Source organism: Solanum verrucosum, unplaced genomic scaffold (assembly GCF_900185275.1).
Source record: "Solanum verrucosum unplaced genomic scaffold, falcon-dt-bn FXZP01000009.1, whole genome shotgun sequence".
Lineage (NCBI taxonomy): Eukaryota > Viridiplantae > Streptophyta > Magnoliopsida > Solanales > Solanaceae > Solanum > Solanum verrucosum.
Genome location: NW_026020231.1, coordinates 1,306,009 through 1,323,272, shown reverse-complemented (window position 1 = coordinate 1,323,272; position 17,264 = coordinate 1,306,009). Strand labels below are relative to the sequence as shown.

Sequence of the window (17,264 nt, the reverse complement as noted above, 5' to 3'; positions counted from 1 at the left end):
AGGGATCATTACAACTATGTCATGGTAAAAACTTATTAATATCATGTGTTTATACTAAATCAATAAATGTATAATATGTGTTGCACACATACTTCTATTACTTGACTATGATTAATTAGTTAATGAATATTTCACTTAATTAATTGATTATAATAAATTTTATTGATTTGGTATACCGCCGCTATTTTGTCACAAGATATGGTTAAAGTATAATTAAATTCTAGTTTCCAATTTTACAATGACCAAATATTTCATCACTTCAGTTTCCCAAAAGAATAATATAACCTAATTTACAATAATGTGGCAGAAATTAAATACTACACTCATTGCAATTTGGCAACTACCAACCCGTGCTGAAAAATAAGAAGTAAACAAATTACAGTAAATTAGTACTCCCTCCGTCCCATTTTATGTGGCACCGTTTCCTTTTTGGTCAGTCTCAAAAAGAATGTCACATTTCCTTATATGATAAGTATTAAAAGGTACAATTCCTCTTTTATCCTTGTTGGTCCCACTTAATCTTAAAATAATACTCCAATACATTTATGAGGAGAGAGAAATGTGAGTCTACTTTTTAAAGGGCAATTTGATAAACATTTCAAAGTCTTCATTTATTTCTTAGACTCCGTGCCCGGTCAAATATTGCCACATAAAATGGGGCGGAGGGAATAAAAAATTACTTGTATCGTGACGTTTGCTTATATTTGTGGAATTGTTGATTAGTATGTTTAAACAATTAAGTTTTTTTTTTATATATATAACATGTTCCGTACATTCTTGATTCTTTTTCATGATATTACCATATGAAAATTTCTTTTAATAATGAGTGATAGTGCAATTTGAGCCTAAGATCTTTATCAATTCTGGTTAAATAGTCATATACTTCAATAATATCAAATCAATATAAACGTTAGATAAGTTTTTTGTTCTTTCCGAATTGAGGGTACGTGCATAGGAAGGGGGTGGAAAGAAAATTACAAAGTGGGAATCAAAGTTTGACCAATAAAATAAAAATTCAGATAATCAACCAATCGAGCTAATAAAATTATGTGTTGTCATTTTATAAGTTTTATGGCTTAAGTTAAGTTACCAGTATATGGTCCCGCTCTCTCTTTATTTTCTCTCTATTTATAGTCCGTGTTAGCTACTAATATTATTGTCCAACTTTTCCTTCTAACATTACACTCCACCAAATGGCTATTTTTTCCTTAATTCTATACACTATTATTTCCTCTTTTATTCTACATTTTATTCTTAGCTTATTTTTTCGTAAACGTTACCCAGTGCCACTACCACCCGGTCCAAAACCATGGCCAATAATCGGAAACATAGTCCAATTAGGTCCGAAGCCGCACCAGTCCACTGCATCAATGGCCCGAACTTACGGGCCACTCATGCACCTTCGCATGGGGTTCGTGGACGTGGTGGTTGCGGCCTCAGCTTCGGTGGCGGCTCAATTTTTGAAAAATCATGACGCTAACTTCTCGAGCCGCCCACCGAACTCTGGGGCGAAACACATGGCTTATAATTACCATGACCTTGTGTTTGCACCTTACGGACCTCGGTGGCGTATGCTAAGGAAAATTTGTTCTGTTCATCTTTTTTCGGCTAAAGCTTTAGATGACTTCCGCCATGTCCGACAGGTTTTTTCAAAAAAAAAATATTTATTTTGACCCTTCATCTGCCAAGTTTTATATAAGTATTGATGCAATTGTCAAATTGAAGTGACATAATTTAACTTGCTACAAAAATTTTAAATACTTTATTATTATTTCATATAATGGTGTTTTATTTTTATATTTTTTTCTTGATAGGAAAGTCATGATTGACTGAATGGAAGTTCTCATATCTTATATATGAGAATTACGTGCGAGATTCTGTAGCATTTATACAGTATATTAACGTTGATATAGAGGTTATTCAGAATTTTCAGAAAATGAATGTATTTTTACGAAAAAATAGATGTAATTTATAAATTTGATTGATTTAACCTTTAAAGTTTTTATCAATTGAACTCATTTAACATTTTAAATTATAGGTCCAAAATAGATAGAAATAAGATTTAAATTTATATTTTCACTTAGAGAGGTACACTCAATCATCATCCCATTGTATAATACTTTGAATGCAAATTCACACATGTATATGTAATTATTTTTAAGAAATCAGAACACTATTATACATGATTTCGGAACGACAACATGAGTTCACGTGAATCCGGTGAGCTCTTTTATACACCTTATGATGTACTACCCCTATTGTCATTTTGTAAGTTAAGTAATGTCCATCTTTTTTTTCCTTTTTTATTAATACTTGAGGCAAGATAAGTATATTGATTGATCAAAATATTGAGTGCGGATATTTACTTAATTCAACTTTTATTTATACGATCTTTATAGGCACACGCACACTAATTTAATTAAGTTGTTTTTTTAATTTAACATTTTTTAGACGCTTAGAAGAATTAATCACAAACGTTAACTTCTCTGTTATTTGGCCTAATTACAACGGCAGGAAGAAGTCAGAACACTTACGCGCGCCTTAGCAAATGCTGGCCAAAAGCCAATCAAATTAGGGCAGCTGTTGAACGTGTGCACCACGAATGCACTTGCGCGTGTGATGCTCGGGAAGCGGGTATTCGCCGACGGTACTAACGGTATCGATCCACAAGCGGAGGAGTTCAAGTTAATGGTGGTGGAGATGATGGTGCTCGCCGGCGTTTTCAACATCGGCGATTTTATTCCGGCGCTTGATTGGATGGACATTCAAGGTGTAGCAGGAAAAATGAAGAAACTCCACGCGCGTTTCGACGCGTTCTTAACCACGATCCTCGAAGAACACAAGGGAAAGCGAGTTGGAGAATCGAAGGAACAGGGGGATTTGTTGAATACGTTGATCTCTCTGAAAAATGAAGAAGACGATAATGGAGGAAAGCTTACTGATACAGAAATTAAAGCTTTACTTTTGGTACGCCTCTTACAATTATCTCTTTATTTCAAATTGGACAAGTAAAAACAAATATGGATTTTTAGTATATCTAACAAGTAAAAAGGAATAGAGGTAATAAATATGAAACTATGCCATTTTTCTTTGACGGACTAAAAATGGAAGTATGTTAATGTCCTAATTTATATGATAATGTTTGGCTTGAAACAATGTTGTTTAAGAAGTTAATTTTAATGGTATGAGTTCGAATTTCAGGATATAGTTTGATCACTTGTTCTTGTACAAATTCACTCTAAAATTACAAACTTACAAATTCTTGAAGTTTAAAGATTTATCAGTTCAAATTTCATGATTTTTGACCTTATACTCGAATATATACAAGTGTTGGAGTTATTTTGTGTAGCCATTAGCAGTTTTGTACAAACACTAGTTTCGCCTTAAAAAGTTATTGTTATCCGGTTACATTTCAAATGTTGGCTACATATTAATTAACAAACGGTCCAAAAATTGGTTATCCCAACTAACTTTACGCGGAGCAAGTTTTAACCCGCTAATATTTCAACCGCTCTATCCTGTCCCATTAAGCATGTTTTAACCCGCTAAGATTTCATCCTCCTAATACTAACCTGCCACGTCCTCTTATTTAAGCCCTGGCATATCAAAATTGTAATGTTGTTATAAAGGGTTGTTGAGATGAATGGTGCTGAAACCACAACTATCCTAAGTCTCTGTTGGAAATACTGACGAAGACAGCTATAATGTTAGAATGACTTTAAGGCAATTAAATAGTCCAGCAGGGCCTCGATGCCTTAGTTGCTGCCTGCTTTTATATTTGAGTGATTTAGTACTTGTGATGGTGATCTCCATAAATACTTGTTCCCGTGATTTATTTGAGTCCATCTGGACCGTACTCGATTGGACATTTGTCTTGCTATCTGTTCATGTTAGTAATCGTAGTATTGCTCTTGTATTATTTTGTCCTTTGATTTCCCTGTTTTATTGGTTGATTCCTTATATCTCGATTATCAATTGTTTTTGTTGTAGTTTATATTCTGTTAATAGCTTTTGTTTCTTGTACTTCCTTTACTTTCTTTTGACTGTTTTTCTTGAATCGAGAGCCTGTAAAAGAAAACAAGCTATCTATCTTAGCGGTGTAGAGGTAATGTCGGTGTACACTCTAGAATCCGGGACTACACTAGGTTGTTGTTGTTAGTTTCTGTATGAGTATTTCAAATTTTTTTCATTCACAAAACTTTCAACTTTATTTAAAAGTGAATTAACGTAGAAAAGACAATTTCAACGTCAAATATCACTCGGTTCATATTTTGGTGAATTACTGCAGAACTTGTTTATAGCTGGGACAGACACATCTTCTAGCACAGTGGAATGGGCCATTGCAGAGCTTATTCGTAACCCGAAAATATTGGCCCAGGCCCAACAGGAGATCGACAAAGTAGTTGGAAAGGACCGGCTCGTTGTGGAATCTGACCTGGCCCAATTGGCTTATTTGGAAGCCATAGTCAAGGAAACCTTTAGGCTTCATCCATCAACACCCCTCTCCCTCCCTAGAATTGCATCCGAGAGCTGTGAGATCAATGGCTACTTCATTCCAAAAGGATCAACACTTCTCGTCAACGTTTGGGCCATTGCTCGTGATCCAAATGAATGGGCTGATCCATTGGAGTTTAGGCCCGAAAGATTCTTGCCCGGAGGTGAAAAGCCCAAAGTTGATGTGAAAGGAAATGACTTTGAAGTAATTCCATTTGGTGCTGGTCGAAGAATATGCCCCGGAATGAGTTTGGGTATACGCATGGTCCAATTGATGACTGCAACTTTGATCCATTCATTTAACTGGGCTTTGCCCACTGGACAATTGCCAGAGAAGTTAAATATGGAGGAAGCATTTGGGCTGACTTTACAACGGGCTGATCCATTAGTGGTCCACCCGATCCCACGGTTAGAAGCCCAAGTATACGGTGGGTGAACAGCCGAATAAACAGATGACACGTGGCCCGTGGCTGAATGTATAATTAAGTCTATTTTGTATAAGCTTCTAATTTAGTAGTAATAGTTTGTATTGAAAGATCAACGTTCATCAGTTAGAATATGTTGTTGTGTGTTTCTTTTTATTGTTATTGTCAATAAAAATTTTCTTTTTATCATTGAACACAATGGTGAATTTAGTAATTGTCGTTGTGTTTGCTCGTGCAAATTGAGTGTTGTCTTTATGTTTGATAAAAGAGAATTAAGGGCTATTGGTACGTACAAAAGGTTTCATCAACAACAAGCTAGAATAGGAGTTAAAGAGTTTGGCCGAATTCAGTACCTTTAGTCCAATTTTTATGTCCTAAAAAGAAGGGAAAATCACTTGCGTGTACACTTTTTAAAAAATATTTACGACATTTGTCAACATTATTCTTTTAACTATATATAACAATTTGGTTGAATGGTAGTATTGCTAAAAGTTGTGAATGACAACACTTTTTGCTAAGTTTAAAGGAACAAGATTGTTTAAGTAAGTATTGCTAAAAGTTGACAAAAATGGTAATAAATTAAAAGTATACTTAAAAGTGGTAATTATTAAATAAAAGACATTCACTTATGTATATTTTCCTAAAAAGAATCTATTTAAGGAAAAACTACCTAACTAGACATACCTTACTACCATATATATTTATTTTACCTCTAGTTTAGAAAAAATTACACATAACACCATTTTTAATATTTATACCATATATTTTAAAAGATTGAATTAGATACACAAATTTCTTAAATATGGTATTGGATAGTTATCTTAAAATTTAAACTCCTTAATTAATGGACACAAATTATTTTCTCATTACCCTAATGTTCACCTCCACCCCATCTCTCTCACTCTCTTCCTTAACCAAATCGTGATAATCAACATCATATACAAACTCATATTCATTATCGTCATGGTCCATACATCTTTTCTATAAATTAGTCATTAACCTGCTTCTTTCAGATGACTAATATTATCCAGAAGAAGTTCAAGGTTTTTTCAATACAATTGTTGTATCAATGAGGTAAATTATTATTATTTTTCATTATTCTCATGTATCTTGGTTTACGTTCCGTTCATGCATCTGAGATAGAGTTCATATTGGTGTAAAAATTGATTGTATAAACTTTTACAAATTAGGTTTTTGTCATTGTAGGGTCTTCATCCGCCAACATTCAAGCCGGAAATTTAAGATACAAGGAAGGAATTGATGAAGAAGATGAAGTTTACAATTACAGAATTACTATGACTTATGATTACGTTATTTTAGGAACACTTGTTAGAGTTGATACACAAGTATCTTGTAAATCTGTTTGGTTTGTTAATTATTCTTCAATTAATGAAATAAACTACACCCTTTTAATTCAAAATAATGAATCGTGTATCTCGACTTTTAAAATCGATGGATACGTGTATCTCACGAAAAATGATACATGTATCTCAATGCCGAAATATTCGAAAATTTAAGATACAAAAGAAGGAATTAATGAAGGAGATGAAGTTTACAATTACAAAATTACTATGATTTATGATTTCATTATTTTAGGAAAACTTGTTAAAGTTGATAATCAAGGATCATGTAAATTAGTTTTGATTATTAATCATTCATCCATTAATCCTTTAATTAAGGAAATAAGTTATACCTCTTTAATTCAAAGTTATAAATCATGTATCTCGACTTTTAAAATCGATGGATACATGTATCTCGCGAGTAATGATACATGTATCTCGCGAGTAATGATACATGTATCTCAATTAATCCTCTAATTAAGGAAATGAGTTACAACTAATTAATTTAAACAAATGAAATATGTATCTCGATTTTAAAAGTCGACAGATACATGTATCTTCTATAATTTTCATATTCGATGTCAGATACCCATGAACTGAAATGACTCAATAATATTGTGATATTCGCCATGAACAAAAGAAATTTAGAAAATTTGGTGATTCAAAAGGACGATAATTTGATGAAGAAGATAAGTTCAGAAAATAATTTGATGATATCAGTCGTTGATGATGAGATGGAGCCATAATTACATTATGGTTGTTATATCTCCCATAACTTACTCCTTTAATTAAGGAATTAAACTAAAACAATTAATTCAAATATGTATCCTATCCTTTAAAATATGTATCTTTAAATTCTAATAGAGTCATGTATCTTAAGGTTTATTATCCATGTATCTTATGAACGAAAAATGGTATAGATAGTAATATTGAAAACTAACGGGATTCCTAGTAATTAGGATGTAAAGTAGTGTGATTTATGTAGTTTACCCAAAAAATATGTATAAATCAAGATTGAAAAGCTTAAATACTAGAGCTATAAATATGGGCTGACTCACCCCATACAAGCTTTGAAATTTGACGGGCTAGCCCATTTTTTGTGTGGGCCAGAAAATGGTCGTCCAGCCCACAAGTACGTGGGATACGGGCTTTGCCGGACCAACCCTTTTTTAAAAAGTATATTGTTTTAATTTTAAAAATTAAATTATAATTTTAAAATATTATCATAAATATCGACAAGACAATATTACATGATGTTAGTGTTACTACTTGTTAACCAAATCCACAAATAAAATCATCTTTATAATATGTATTAAGTTTGATTTCAAGTAAAAACATAAATAGCTAAATAGAAATATTAACCTAATTGTTTTCCAATGGTCATAATAAAACACAAAAACTATGACAATATTCCATAGGCTACGACCTATGTAGTGATTCCCTAGAAATTTTAGGGAAATTTTATTTAATGTAGTACATATTTTATAAACATAATTTGTATTTAAATTGTAATCTTTCAAACTTTAAAAAAAAAATTGAGTTTAGACTCTTGTTATTTTTAATACTATATTTTAATTTTAATTTTTTAATTAAATTTTATTTGGCCCACGGGCTGGCCCTATCCATATTTCTCAAGTCCCACAAATTGGCAGACTTATTCAGGCCGGGCTAAAAATCCCTTTTCTTAAATGGGCTGTAAAAATCGTAGTTAGGCCCTATCAAATCACGGGTTAGGCCAGGCCGGTCCAACGGACCTAACCCATATTGACGGGTCTATATACACACCCTTTTCATTCAATTTTAATAAGGGAAAATTATAGAAATCACATACTTTTAAGGCAAAATTACAATCTATCCCTTAAAAGTTTATAATTACAGAAATCCCTCAAACGGATACAATAATATAAGCGCTGATACATTAATCGGATGCATGAGATACATTAATCGTTAAGCTTACATTACATTTTATACTTGATACACTAATCTGATGTACATTTTATACAAGATACCCTAATATGATGCGCGAGATACACGCGAAAATGAGGGATTTCGGAGATTTGTAAAACTAATAGGAGATAATGGTAATAAGTAAACTAAAAGGTGAGATTTTTGTAATTTTTCATTTTAATAATTAATATAAGTATTTACCACAATACTTATATTAAGTGATATTTACTTTTATCTCGTAATATGATTTGGAGAATAAATAATTTAAATTGAGAGTAAAATATGATTCTTTTTTCTTTCGGTACATTAAAAATGGAGTTTTTGGCTGAAAACATCCTTAAACTATATCTCCAACTTAAACTACATCCTTAAATTCTTTTTCTTAATAGAAAACATCCCTCAATTATTTAAAATTGGGAAAAAGGACAAATATACCCCCGAACAATCGTAAATGGTATCTAGATACCCTTCGTTATACTTTTAGGACACTGATGACCCTACAGTCCAAATTTTGGATTGTATATACCCTTTGAACTAACAGAGAGATACGTGTCAAAATCTTAACGGTCTATCCAAAATTTATTTATTTTTTATCCCTAATTAAAAAACCCACCCGGATATCTATAACCCAAACCCACCCCCACAAAAAAAAATCCTAAATAAACTCCAATTTCTTCATTGTTCCACCAACCATCAGCAACCAATTAACACTCCATCGAACCCACGCCAGAACTCCACCACACCGCCGTGACTCAACTTCTCTGATGAAGTTCCACAACAAAATCACCTCTAATTGCTACTAAAATCAACCTCCCTCGCTTTGGGCGAAATCAACGATGAAGTGACCCTTCGACCACCATGACACTTGACCATCATGAACCTGTCTCTCCTTTATCGTTGCGCCAATAGTACCGGCGAATAGAATCAGAAATCTTCGAATGGATTTACAATCGCAAAAATTATAACCTTTTTTTGCCTTATTGAAATTATAAACATCTGGGTATTGTCAATTTTGGTAGTTAGTGATGATTTCTCAATTAAAACCTTTCACTAATACCTCACGAGTTCAAAATAAACCGATAAATCCCTTTGTCCTTTCTCTCATATTTCCCCCTATCCTTCTCGAAATCAAACATATTGTTATTGACTCACTTTTGTGTTACCTTCATCAGGTTTATTGATCACACAAGAGATTAACATGTATACTGAAAAGGTTTTGGGTTATAATATGTGTGTGGGTCTTTTTGGTTTTTGGGGTTTTGCCGGTGAAGATGAAGTTGCAGTGGTGTGGTGGAGTTTCGGTGTCAATCTATTTCGCGGGGTGTTTGGATGGTGGAACAATGAAGAAAGGGAAAATGGGTTTATTTGGGTGTAGGTCTGTTTGGGTTTTTTTTTGGGTTATACATATCCGGGTGTGTTTATGGGTGGGCTTTTTAATCAGGGATAATAAATAAATATATTTTGGATAGACCGTTAAGATTGTGACACGTGTTTCTCCGTTAGTTCAAAGAGTATATACAAACCAAAATTTGAATGGTAGGGGCATCAATGTCCTAGAAGTATAACGAAGGGTATTTAGATACCATTTACGATAGTTTCGGGGGTATATTTGTCCTTTTTCCCTTTAAAATTTGTCAACTTTAATCCCTTTGTTAAAATTTGTCAAAAACTAACAAATTCTTCACAAAAACATGATCGATTCACACTACTCTCAACAAAACTCCCTAAATCAAACCAATTCTGTTCATTCTACATACGTCTAAAACATCATTGTGATTTTTTTTAGCAATAACGTTTTGCTTTGTCTTCCTTTTAATTAGCAATTTTGTTTTTATTTACTTTTTATTTGATTTGATATCAAAGAATTATCAGTTGAAATGTTTTCTTTTTACTGAATCTGTATAAAGTGGTGTCAATCGGAGACTTTTATTCTAATAATTGAAAACGAAACCTGAGTATTGGAGATCAAAATCGGCTGAAACTTGCTGATCACCTTAGCTATCAATTTCCCCCAATAAATTATTGATTTAATGATATTTTGACTTTGCAAGGTGAAGATGGCGTGAAATTAAGCTGCAACTCTCCATTCAGTTGATAAAAGGGAAGGGCAGATCATGTCTCCTCATAGTCTCACACCGTCCTAACATTGATTTTTTTAACAACAAACAAGGGTTTCAAAAAAATGTTTTCTATTTTTGGAAGATTTTTCCAATCGGTAATAAAATTATAGAAATTTTGCACATGCTTTTGTATGGAATTCGCTAATTTTTTGACAAATTTTAACAAATGAATAGAAGATGTTATGTTTTAAATACGCGGAGGATGTTTTTTGTTAAGAATGATAATTTAAGGATGTGATTTAAGTTAGGGGCATAATTTAAGAATATTTTTAGCCAAAAACTCGGGTCTAGTGCATTAGCCCACTCCCAAACCACCTCTTTTTCAATGTAAGGTTGCGAGAAAATAGTCAAATGCCCCCTCAACCTATTATCGAATTCCTAACTACACACTTATGTCTCACGAGAGTCCTATCACCCCCCTAGACTATTTTAAAACGGAATAATTACACCCTTAGATGCTGACATGGCACAGAGAGTGTCATCACTCTCTTGGAGGCATGTGAAAGTCAGAAGAATTGAAAAATAAAATTTTTAATTTGACTTTTTGTTAATTATATATTTTTTACTCTTCTCTTTAAGTTTTTTGTTTCTTTTTCTTTTTCTTTTTTCCCCTCTATTTCTCATTACTCAACATGCACCCCACCACCATTTCCTCCACCTTGAACCACCATCACTACACTAACCACATCTTTTTATCCATCTTCTAATATATTTTTTTACAATTTATTTCACTATTTTCTACAACTAACACGGCAAATCATCAAATAATTATTAGAATTATTACTCATACTGTCGGAAAAATCAAATCGTCCTTAATCTCATTATTCCAAAAAAAAAAAATCACAAAATAAAGACAAAAAAAAAAGCATAAGAAGAAAGATAGTAGAAACAAAACCTTAAAAAAAATAGAATTATTAAACACCTTCCATCATAAAAAAATCATTCTTTTATTGAATTTTTTTAATTATTGAAGAAATTCAGTGAAATAAAACAATTATGACTATAAATTAAATTTTTTCGATCATGAATTTCATAAAGCAAACTAAACATGAGTTTTGGGTGTATGATCTGGGTCATCCATCTTTTTTCATTTTTATCAATCTCAAATTAGTTCAAAATATCAACACCATTAATCTACCTTTTCACCAATTTTAGGTCAGTAAAATACATCAACCATCAGATCTTATCTTCAATCTCTATTGTTGTTTGGTGAAGACCCAAGAATTTAACCATCGACAACCCGTAAATAAAATATTACAAATTTGGTGTCATAAAGATAAAGAAACAGCATAATAAAAAAATTCAAAAAAAGAAAAGAGATGAGTAATCAAGCTCATCAAGGTGCCTGGAGGATGATTTAAAATGATGAAAAAATGATAATAAACATAGCTTCAATTTTTTTCATGGATGACTAATTTGGAAGAAGTAAATGAAAAGCAAAAGAGAAAAGAAGAAGGAGGAGGAATAAAAGAGTAAAGATATTTTTGTAATTAATGAAAAGGTGGATAAAAAGGAAAAAATAAATATAAATAATAAAAATAACAGCTGGTAGCGAGTGGGCATCACTAGATGTTGAGAATGTGGTTGTTTAGTTTTAGGGTGGTATATATTTTATTTTTGAAAAATTCAGGAGGGTAATAGGACCCCCGCAAAGTATAAATGTGTAGTTGAGAATTCAATAGTAGGTTAGGGAGGCATTTGTCTATTTTTTCTAAGGTTGCAGCGACTTGTAAGAAGGAATGATATTTGTAAACCATTCATTGTTTTCCATTGATAGAAATTTTGGATGTGCCAATTACTTCCACAATTTACTTTTTATTTATCATTTTTAACGATTCAACTACTCTCAACAAACTCCTTAAATCAAACCAATTATGTTCATTTTACATACATCTAAAACAATGTATAGTTACAAATATCATTCTTTCTTACAAGTTGCTACAACCTTACATTGAAAAAGAGGTGGTTTGCGTGGGAGTGGGGGTGGGCTAATGCACTAGACCCCAACTTTTTTTTTTTAAAAAAAGGTAATGCCACCAAGAGGGGGCCACACCATCTAAAACCTTATTAGTCATTATTATCACTGTATCATCTTTGTTGTATTTTTGTGTGTGAAAATCCTGTCACTTTACCCAACACAGAGAGCACTCCTCAGTACTTACTCTTTCACACTCACACAACATACGGACATTTCTGTGTTTTTATCTTCTCTCCCTCTGCACCATTCTTCATCCCCAGCCTCTGTTATCCTCATCTTATCATGTCTGCTTTTGTGTTTGCACTCCTCATTTTGGCCATGGCCGGCCACTCAAGTAAGTATTTTTTTCAGCCTATTAAGTTAATTTGTGCTTCTCCTGCTGAAAACTGCATCTGGTGTTATAATCAGGGGCGGATCCATAATATCAAAGTTATGAGTTCACGTGAACCGAATAGCTTTTGCTCAGACCTGTTAAGAAATTCCCTGAATATTTATTTATATTAGACTGTGAACGCAATTAATATTTTATATATTCACTTGAAATTGTGGTGAAAATTCATACAATTTGAATCCTAGATCCGTCTCTAGACTGTTATTGTCATATCCACCTTGTTATTCTTTCTACATTTGCAAAATTGTTTCCGTTTTTGAGCTGCAACTTCATTTTTCTTACCTTGTCATTTAAAAAAAATATGACCTTATTTTTTTTTGGAGTTGAATTCTGGAAATCATGTTTGGCCATAGAATTTAATTTGAAGTTGAATTCTGAAATTTGAACAAAACACTTTCTAAATCACTAATAAGAATTTAAAAACAATTTCAGTTTATATTCATGGTCAAACACAATTTCCCTCGCTCGTGCATAAATTAAACTAGAATAAATGAGGTCTAATTTCATCGATGCTCACTACAGTTACTCTTTGTTCGTATTTCTCTTTGGAATGGTAGATGCTGCATGGTGCGCTTGCAAAGGATTGAGTGATGCAGCTTTGCAAAAAACACTGGACTATGCTTGTGGAGCCGGGGCGGATTGCACCCCGGTCCATACAAACGGACCTTGCTTTAACCCGAATACCGTAAGAGCTCACTGCAATTTTGCTGTCAACAGCTATTTCCAGAGGAAGGGCCAAGCTGCCGGATCATGTGATTTTTCTGGCACCGCCACTGTTACTGCAACTGACCCCAGTAAGCAACAAGCAAATTCTTCTTTACGAAAAAAATAGTAATCATCAGTGAAGTTACATTGTTTCATACACTCTGTAGGACCTCCAGTACACAGGAGTAGTACGGAGTAATAGTCTCTTCGTCCCATTTTATGTGACATAATTTTAACCTGACATGAAAATTAAGAAAAAAAAAAATTAAAACTAGTGATCTAAAATAATTTTTTGATATTTGTGTAGTATCTTTAAAATTATTGTTTCTGTGGTATTTTTTTTTTTTTTTCTAATAGACTAAAAAAAAAAAGATGTCACATAAAATGAATCTGATGGAGTATGATTTTTGGTGATAAATGTTTCTCATCTTCTTTTTGGATCTTACTCTATACAGGCACAGCTGGCTGTGTTTATCCTGCTACTGCAAGGTAAGGCTTTTTTTAAAAAATAAAATAAAATGAACAGTTACCATTTTCATTTTACAAGTCCTCTGTAACTTTGGCCAGTCCTTCTGTTTTGTCTAATTTTGTTACTGGTTGCCTGTTATTCTTTATACACATTTTCCTCCTTTAAAATGGGGGTAGGGATAGGGGTTGGACATGTGAAATGGTAGAGAGAATTATGAGTTAGGTAATCGAACATTCACTAATAAGGTGAAACTTTATGTAGCCAAATCAATTGAATTACTTAAATTTTCTTATATGCCACTTTTATGTATTGTCCACATAAAGGGTAATTATTATCTTAAAAATAAGGCATATGGTATGTAGTGGTGGAACAAGGATTTTTTTACCGATGGAATTCAAAATAGAAAAAAGTTCATATACATGAAGAACTCAAGAAAATTCAATAAATAGTAAATACATTAAAAAAAGAATATTAACATATCTACATAGTATAATATTTTCTGAAAAGGGTGTTAATGGACTCCCCGTAGACTAAGGTAGTTTTGCCCGCTATATAATGTGCTACAACATGTTAAAATATCCTAGCGGAAACTCTCTCCATGTAAAACTCTTTTGAATGTTGAAATTTTACAGATCTTAAAACAGCTACGCTATTAGCTTATTAGTAGCACTTATTTAATGCACAGTTAATGCCTTACCACCCCAGTAGAGGGGTTCAAGTTGAAATCGTGCTGCACATGATAAAAATAATTTATATATAAACTATTGAATTTCCTTGACATACGATTTTGTTTTTAGTATAATAGCAAAGGTTCTTCTTTAAAATTACTTTACGTTAAGAGTTCAAAAATTGTTTTAGGTCATACGTTCAAATCTTATGTGTGACACTATAGCATATTTTGAATTATCTCGTATGAATTTCTGATTCCGCTATCTGATAGAATAGAAGCATCTTGATGATGTCTAAATCCAATTCCTTAATTTTCCTGGACTTTTTCTTTTTCTCCTATTTTTATCTTTTGTGAGTCTCGATAAAGTGCAACATTATAAAGCATGTTTTCATCTTTCAAATTACTACCGTACATATTTTTGAATCGTTTATATATAAGCCAAATTATGTCCAATCACCCTCTAATTTGTTTTCTTTTTCACTTTTGATCTAATCTATATTAGCTCTTTTTGTCTTTAATCTTGAAAAGTGTATTGCATTCGCATCATCACTCTTTTGACTGATTGACAAAATTATTGCTTCTACTATTTATTGGAGTTTTCTTTTCTTTTTTCACTCTTTTGCTAGCTTTTTCACAATGCTGCAATTATTGAACATCCAAATATTCACATCTTTTTGCACACGTCAGTAAAAAAATTCAAACATTATGGAATACTAAGTAGGCGTTGGTCAGATTCGTAATATATTTTTACTGTATTTGAAATTTATGAAGTTATGTTTAGTTATATTTTTAACAAAAGAGAGAAAAAAAGTTGGATTTTGAAAGTTTATAACTAAACATTGATTTTGTATAAAGATGAATAATATTCATGATCAAACGATTAGTGTGATGGATGAAAGAAACTAATCCTGGCATATATTTTCAGTACCCCTTGAGAGGTAAATAACACTTGTAGTACCTGAAAAATTCAAGTGGTCAAAAGTTGGTGGGGTTGGGTTATAAATGTCATGATCAGACACTCTGGCCACTAGATAGTGTGTTGTCTTTGTCCTCATTGAAGAGTAACAAATTGATGTTTGCTGCTGGCAAAGTAGTATTTACCAAATGAGTGATTGAAAACTGTAAAGGCCTTCAAATAATGGCTGGTGATAAGGTAAGGGTGTTGTTCTTCTTATTTTTTGGCTTAATGCATCGATAACCCTTGAACTTGCTAGTAAATTTCATTCAGACACTCGAAATAAGATTTGTTTCAATTGAGCATCTGAACACATAATGAAGTGTTCCCATTAGACAGTTTCGATTGAAATTTTGAAAAAATGTTTGACGTGTACAAAGTATCGACTAAAGTTACTTGGTTCAACTAAGACCTTATCTTGATGGCTAGCTCAGCCATTTCTTGTGTTGCATAATATTTTGTAGTGATTGATTGAACTAAAGAGGTACAATTTGCTGGCTCACTCTGCTTTAAAATCTAGACTAAACATTCCATTTAGTGTATCTTTTTCTTCTATTTACCTCTTGACAAGTTACTTCTTTATTTAGTGGCACCATTCCTACGACTACGGGCACCACCACGCAAACACCATCCACCACTACAACCAACACGGGCGGATCTCCTTACGTGACAAATCCGGGTGTATTAGGAGGCGTCAACAACGGTTTAGGCCCGTCGGGTGCTGGCATGAACACAGATATAAGCCATGGTGGAATTTCACTGCAACAGGGCAACCTGTTTTACTTTATGACCATTACTATTATTATTTCTTCACTTTGCATTATTTTGAGCTAAATAAGATAAGAAGTTCCACTGTTTGTGTACTATAAGGTTAGTTATTGGGACTTATGTTAAAATTGTATGAGCAGAAATGGGCATATGCCTATATATGTATGTGATGCTATTACTATAATTGTTGAAATTTGTTTTTCCTTCCGATCTATTTTGATGTCTAAAGATAGTTTTTTGAGTCAAATCCTTGTATTAAATGATTTATTTTTTATAATTTACTGAATTTCAGTTCCTATTGAGGGGTTCAAGTCGTTGTTTTTACACTTTAAATCCTTGTGGATTTTTCAGTTAAAAAATTATGTGTTTTATTTTTCATGCTCTTTGAACCCTAAGTTCGGCTACAGGTAATTGGTGAAAACACCCGCTAAATCATTTTCATTATAATGTTTTTCGAATTCACAACTTTAAAGTTGGAGATGGAGAATGCTTACCATTCAAGCAACTCCTCATATCGTGCCTATGAGTGTGTTGTATGTAAATACCATACTAAGAAGGAAGCATATATAATGACCACTTTCAGTTAGAAAGATTATCAATGAACAAAAAACATGTTTAAATTATGATGGCATTCGACTATCCTAAGTTAGTTGAATAAAGACGTATATCCAATTTTTTAAAATGTGATTTCACTCGGCTATCCAAGTTAGTTGAATCAAAACGTATATCAACCCAATTTATACTAGGAAGCTAAAACATACAAATCCAACATTTTCATTACTAATAATGAAAAAGTAAAAAACAATGTGACAGGAAAATAATTTCCCAAAAACTGGTAATAGATTGTCATGAGCAAAACTAAAAAGGAACAATACAAATACGTCAAGTACTACCGAGATCAACAATGGAAATGCAAAAACATAAAGCTAGAAAGGTATGAATAGGTAGCAACAGTAACAATTTCTGTTAAATATCTAAATCAAAGCCATTTCTAGAAGTAGT

The 17,264-nt window shown here is 32.6% G+C and overlaps 2 protein-coding genes across 2 annotated transcripts in view; both read left to right on the top strand.

Moving 5' to 3' along the window:
* Nucleotides 1-17,264, top strand: part of LOC125832533 (PLASMODESMATA CALLOSE-BINDING PROTEIN 3-like) — a 96,730-nt gene that overhangs the window by 67,851 nt on the left and 11,615 nt on the right. Inside the window, exons 2-5 of the mRNA XM_049511703.1 lie at nucleotides 12,530-12,638; nucleotides 13,253-13,489; nucleotides 13,856-13,889; nucleotides 16,082-16,364. Coding sequence (XP_049367660.1) covers nucleotides 12,587-12,638; nucleotides 13,253-13,489; nucleotides 13,856-13,889; nucleotides 16,082-16,328 — 570 coding nt within the window. The 5' untranslated portion in view covers nucleotides 12,530-12,586 and the 3' untranslated portion in view covers nucleotides 16,329-16,364. The remainder of the gene's footprint in view (nucleotides 1-12,529; nucleotides 12,639-13,252; nucleotides 13,490-13,855; nucleotides 13,890-16,081; nucleotides 16,365-17,264) is intronic.
* On the top strand, nucleotides 1,168-5,113 carry LOC125832527 (flavonoid 3'-monooxygenase). The gene is made up of 3 exons (XM_049511697.1): nucleotides 1,168-1,643; nucleotides 2,515-2,967; nucleotides 4,289-5,113. The coding sequence occupies exons 1-3, from the start codon at nucleotides 1,194-1,196 to the stop codon at nucleotides 4,928-4,930; spliced, it is 1,545 nt and encodes a 514-aa protein (XP_049367654.1). The 5' UTR covers nucleotides 1,168-1,193; the 3' UTR covers nucleotides 4,931-5,113.

What these genes read in the sequence shown, in the direction of transcription:
- LOC125832527 (XM_049511697.1), top strand. Translation starts at nt 1,194, where the DNA reads ATGGCTATTTTTTCCTTAATTCTATACACTATTATTTCCTCTTTTATT. An exon ending in ACTTCCGCCATGTCCGACAG is followed by an intron (nt 1,644 to 2,514) that starts GTTTTTTCAAAA and finishes TTACAACGGCAG; the next exon opens with GAAGAAGTCAGAACACTTAC. An exon ending in AAATTAAAGCTTTACTTTTG is followed by an intron (nt 2,968 to 4,288) that starts GTACGCCTCTTA and finishes GAATTACTGCAG; the next exon opens with AACTTGTTTATAGCTGGGAC.